The 6,000-nt window shown below is 35.7% G+C and overlaps 1 protein-coding gene across 2 annotated transcripts in view; it reads left to right on the forward strand.

The window, feature by feature from the left end:
* Positions 1 to 6,000, forward strand: part of STRN (striatin, calmodulin binding protein) — a 96,971-nt gene that overhangs the window by 40,217 nt on the left and 50,754 nt on the right. Inside the window, exons 7-8 of one of the 2 annotated variants that reach the window (XM_011967637.1) lie at positions 2,585 to 2,695; positions 5,368 to 5,511. In XM_011967637.1, coding sequence (XP_011823027.1) covers positions 2,585 to 2,695; positions 5,368 to 5,511 — 255 coding nt within the window. The remainder of the gene's footprint in view (positions 1 to 2,584; positions 2,696 to 5,367; positions 5,512 to 6,000) is intronic. The other variant, XM_011967638.1, reaches the window with a different exon arrangement.

The following is a 6,000-nucleotide window of genomic DNA, read 5'->3' on the forward strand; positions in this document are numbered from 1 at the left end:
AGGTTTTCTAGGTGAAGATCCTTATTCTTCTGGTGCTTACATTCCACTAAGAGGATATAGTATGTCAGAAGGTGATAAATGCTATGGAAAGTAGAAAAAGTACAGAGTAAGGGAGATAGAGAGAGCTCGGGTCAGTGTAGGGTAGAGAGGGCAGTTTACAATTCAAAATAGAGTGGTTAGCTGGGTGCGGTGGCTCATGCCTGTAATCCCAGCACTTTGGGAGGCTGAGGTGGGAAGATTGCTTGAGCCCAGGAGTTTGAGACCAGCCTGGGCAATGTAGCGATACTTCATCTCTACAAAAAATTTTTAAAAAATTAGCTGGGCATGGTGGTACACACCTGTTGTCCCAGCTACTTGCGAGGCAGAGGTGGAAGGATTGCTTGAGCGCAGGAGATCAAGTCTGCGGTGAGTTGAGATTGTGACAGTGCACCCCAGCTGGTTTGATAGAATGAGATCCTGCCTCAAAAATAAATAAATAAATAAATATGTGTGTATATATATAGTTAAGTTAAAAACCCATAAAATATAGTGGCCATGGTAAGCCCCATTGAGAAAGTAACAACTGAATAAAAGACATGATAAGGGGATTGGCCATCTGGGGAAGAAGTGTTCAGGAAGAAGAAAGCCAGCACAAATGCCCTAAGACAGCAGCATCCCTGGCATGCCTGAGAAATTTAAGGGAGCCAGAGTGGCTACAGCAGAGTGATTCTAGGGAGAATGTAGTAAGAAATGACCAGACTATCTTGGGCCATGTAGACCAGTGGTGAGATGGGGAGCCATGGGAGGGATTTGAGCAAGAAGGGTGACATGATATTTTATTTTAAACCATCACTGGCTGCTACGTTGAGAATAGACTGCACAGGGAAACTAGTGTTGATAATAGACTTGGGGGAGGGGAAGCAATTATTGCAGTAATCCTAGCAAGAGATCATAGTGGTCAGAGAAGTAGTAGATGTGCTGAGAAGCCAGATTCTGAAATTTGTGAAGGTAGAGAAAATAGTTTTTCCTGATATATTTAATGTGGTGTGGGAAAGAATGGGTATTGCTCTGAGCAAGTGCACATATAGAGTTGTCATCAAATAAGGTGGGGAACCCTTTGGATGGAACAGATTGGATGGGGAGAGAGGTTGGGTGTTTGGTTTTGTATGTTTGCTTTGAGGTATCTGTTAGTCTTCCTAATGGAAATGTAGAATGAGCAGTTGGAGATATCAGTCTTGGGTTCAAGCTAGCATTCTGAGTTAACATTTACATAGCATTATATAGTATTTATGTTGTTTTATAGTAAATATAAATATATAACATTCTTTAAATTTTCTTCTCTTGAAATAGTGACAATTGATTATTGATTTTCTTTACTACTAGAAGCTGTTTCCTGTTTTAAGAATGTATAAACTTAACATCACTTAAATTGTAAATTTTAAATGAAGGTTGATTAATACGTTTTAACAAATGCTATGTATTAAGCCTGTAAAATAAAAATTATCACTTTTTTTTTCTTTTTTCTTTTTTTTTGAGATGGAGTCTCGCTCTGTTGCCCAGGCTGGAGTGCAGTGGTGCCATCTTGGCTCACTGCAAGCTCTGCCTCCTGGTTCACGCCATTCTCCTGCCTCAGCCTCCTGAGTAGCTGGGACTACAGGCGCCTGCCACCTCACCCAGCCAATTTTTTGTATTTTTAGTAGAGACGGGGTTTCATTGTGTTAGCCAGGATGGTCTCGATCTCTTGACCTCGTGATCCGCCCACCTCGGCCTCCCAAAGTACTGGGATTACAGGCATGAACCACCGCGCCTGGCAATTATCACTTATTGATGAACACATGGCAAAAATACCAAATTCTTTAAAAGATCATTAGAGTTTATTTTGTACAATCTCTAAATAATAATTTTCTCTCATCACATAAATTAATACGAAGTGTCTTTTTGTGTTAGTCCTAGTGGAATTCTGAAAACGAGAACTTCTGTTTTTGTTTGTTTGTTTTTTGAGACAGAGTTTCGCTCTTGTTGCCCAGGCAGGAGTATGGTGGCACAATCTGGGCTCATTGCAACCTCCGCCTCCTGGGTTCAGGAGAGTCTCCTGCCTCAGCCTCCCAAGTAGCTGGGATTACAGGCATGAGGTACCATGCCCGGCTAATTTGGTATTTTTTTTAATAGAAATGTTGTTTCACCATTTGGTCAGGCTGATCTCGAACTCCTGACCTCATGTGATCCACCTGCCTCGGCCTCCTAAAGTGCTGGAATTACAGGCATGAGCCACCGTGCCTGGCCAAGAAGTTCTTGTTTGTAAAGTGTTTGGGCTTAATTTACTAAAAATCACTAAAATATTCCAGGGGTGTGTGTGTGTGTGTGTGTGTGTGTGTGTCTTTGTCTTTCAAGAGAAACTTACTATTCTAGGAAATCACACTGATCATTTATTCTTAGTGATTATATTTTTTGTGTGACTTTTATATATATATAATGAATAAACAATGACTTCTTTTAAGTTAGTGATACTATAAAGAAAATGGTTGTTATGTCATTCAGACATATTGACTCAGAGTGTTCAATATTTTATTGAAAAAGACTGTTTCATTTGTTTCACTCTGTTTAGAAAAGGAAGACCAGTGCCTCATGCCTGAAGCCTGGAATGTGGACCAGGGAGTAATTACCAAACTCAAGGAACAATACAAAAAGGAGAGAAAGGGGAAAAAGGGGGTGAAGAGTAAGTGGAAAACATTGTATCTGTAAATCATAAATCTTGCCTCTTTACATCCCCCAGTGTTTTTTTTCAATGTTTTCCTAAAACTACTTACTCTTTTTCATTTCTGCTCCTGACCTCTTTCCTTTTCACCTGCTCTCAGGGGTTGAAATTAAATGATTAGCTATTTAATTATGAACTTAAAAGAAAACAACCCACATGTACTTATGGAATCATGTATACTGTATCCCAATAATAAATCCAGAGCCTCATGAGTATTGGGCTGTGTATTCAAACACAGTGATAATTTGGTTTTTAAAAGTACCTGTGCTTGTATTAACAGTGTTTTTTGTTTTTTTTTTTTTTCAGTAACAATTTATAACTCATTTAGTGTGAACCTCTGGCAATCCACCAAAATTATTGCTTATAATTTTAGACATTGGTGACAGAAAGAAAGTTAATTTCTACCCCTGAATGTTCTATGTGTTCATAACATGCAGTTCATTTACTCATAGCACTATATGCTATACAGGGCACAGTCAAATATATAACTTCTAAAAATATTTATTTTCTATTTAAACATTTTTGACCAGTTTTATTTATAACATTATTACCAATTACCTTTTTTCCTTTTTAATGAAATATGTGCCGCATCAAAAACAAAAGCCAGAAGGAAATTTCTAGCCCTGTGAATCATATATGTTTAATTATTTCATTATGCAAATTATTTAGCAATGAATCTAGTTAAGAATGCAAAATGGAAATACAAAAACTTGCAAACCATTCCTGAAAACAGTCTTAAATCATCTTAGGGGAACAAGGCTAAACTACCTCCTTGTGTTTCTACCCTCACTGATAATATGGGCCTCCCTTTTATGGCAATAGGAATTTGATTATTTGAAATATTTAGGTAGTATCAAGTGAGATTAAAATCTAACTTAGTGAGAAATGTATTTTAACGTTGCGAAACACTGGAAAGATGTGCTTTTTCTTTTTCTCTCTCTGTAGTGATGCTAAAGCTTATTAAAGACCATCATTCCTGTTAGGACATTCTTTTAAACTTAAAACATTACTTAAAAGCATTTAAACCTTTATTTAAAATATTTTAGAATTTACAAGTGTTTAGCTTGATTTGATAAACAGTCAGTGTTATTGATGTTAAAACGTAGTATCAACCATTACATAATGAGAGATGATGTTGTTTAATGCTATCTCAATATAGATTAAAATCAGAATGAGAAAGATTGATATTAAAACATAAGCACGTTTCGTACCTTTTAGCCAAATATACTTACTGATAGACAATTTAATCTTAACAAGCATAGGGAGATGATTTGTCATGGCTTTTGAGTCATGTCAAAAAACCAGTTAAACTGAAATTTTGAGGAAAATTTGGATATCATATGTGAGAAATAATTTCCAGATTAACTTAATGTTGATGTATTTCTTTAGGTCATTATGCTACAAAAATGAATGTCTTGAAATATAAAAGATCTTTTAGTTGGAAAGGTAACCAGGACTTATTCTCAATCCATCTACTTTTCCATTGATTATTCAGTTCTTGTCAAATACCAAGGCATTGCTGTAGTTGGAATTTAGCACTTAACTGAAACTGCACCATTTGACTGGAACAATATTCCTACTAATAGAAGCAATTGGATTTCTTAAATCGGGAGATTACAGTGTGTTCAGACATCTAGCATATGGTTTTTTTAGTATGGTGAAGAAAAATGACACTGTAAGGGAGAAATTTTTAACATCTTTCATTGAAGAGAGAGGGACTACACATTTTAGCACATTTTATTTAATGTCTTCAGTTCATGTTATCTTGATAAAAATAGCAGTCTGGGAACAAGTAAAGACTTAGGATAAAAATAGAACTGAAGCCATGCTTTGAATTGATATAAAGCATTGACTTATAAACCATCATGAAGTTGTTTTTTTTTTAATTGAACTCTTACTCATTGGAAAAGTTTGAGTCTTTTCAATGTGGTCTAGTAGAGATATTTCCAGTCAAATCATGTACTCCAGTCATACCATCTTGAAATACATTTCTAGGCATTAGTTTAAATTGCTTAAAAATAGTTATATTCTTTGCTGGTATAGGAAAAAACTGTAACAGACTTTGGGTAAGATTTTCCCATTCTTAATTAAACTTATAACAGGAAAAACTACTGAAGATCTGTTTCAGCCTCTATCCTATATAAAACAGTCAAAACAGGGATGTGGGAGAATGAAGAATCAAAGTTCAGGTAAGTAATCAGTAGGGCATGAGACTTCACCTCGGGTACCATAGCTTCAGGATGTAAGGCAATTAATGCAACTTAATTTAAACAAACAGGGATGTTATTGTTTAATTCAGTGCACAGTAGGCTCACAATCTGTATCTGGCTGCATTTAGAGCAATATTCAGTGGTTAAAGAATATTTTTCATGGTCTGACTGGACATGAGCATTCTTTTTTATGTAAATAGTGATATTATCCCATTTGCTTAATTTAAACAGTATAATTCTTTTCAAGAAATAATAAACTTTTACAATAATTTGAAAACTTGAAAATACTTATTAATCTAGTGGAATATTTTTAAAGGTAAATATTGACGGATGGAAAATAAGGCTTATGATACCATTTTGAGGCAGTTGGATAATTCTCTTTTTTCTTTTTTATCTCCCCCTCCCCCCACTTTTTTTGGCTAGGGCCCAATAGGTCAAAACTCCAAGATATGCTTGCTAATTTGAGAGATGTTGATGAACTTCCTTCATTGCAGCCATCTGTGGGTTCACCTTCCAGACCCAGCAGCTCCAGGCTTCCTGAACATGAAATTAATAGGGCAGATGAAGGTAAGTATTTAAGATACTCTGGAGCACAAAATGCACTTGGATGTATATCTTTAAATTCATTCATTAGAAAGGACTCTCCTATCAGAGAGAACTTTATTTTGCAGATGTTTGATCTGCATAGTTTTCCCCAAATGCAAACTTTCTTACATTCAAGGGAGTTTGATTCCAACTTCAATCGTCAAGACTTGAGAAGGTGCATACTCTTAAAAACCAACTCTAAGTTCTGGTTTAAAATATCTACTGGCTCCACTGATGCCCATGGCCCTATATATACCATTCCAACATTGGGGAAATTAACAGTCCATAAATTGGTAGTAAATGTTTACTTTGAAACTCATATAAATATTTAAGCAATTTATTAATGATAATTGAAAAAGGAGATAAAGTTACTTAAAAGTCTAGTCACATATTCTGCTATTTTAACTTGTTCCCTTTCAGTCCTGGTTCACGTGTGTGTGTGTATATGTGTGTATATATATGTGTGTGTGT

Source organism: Mandrillus leucophaeus, unplaced genomic scaffold (genome assembly GCF_000951045.1).
Source record: "Mandrillus leucophaeus isolate KB7577 unplaced genomic scaffold, Mleu.le_1.0 Scaffold805, whole genome shotgun sequence".
NCBI classification, from domain to species: Eukaryota; Metazoa; Chordata; class Mammalia; order Primates; family Cercopithecidae; genus Mandrillus; species Mandrillus leucophaeus.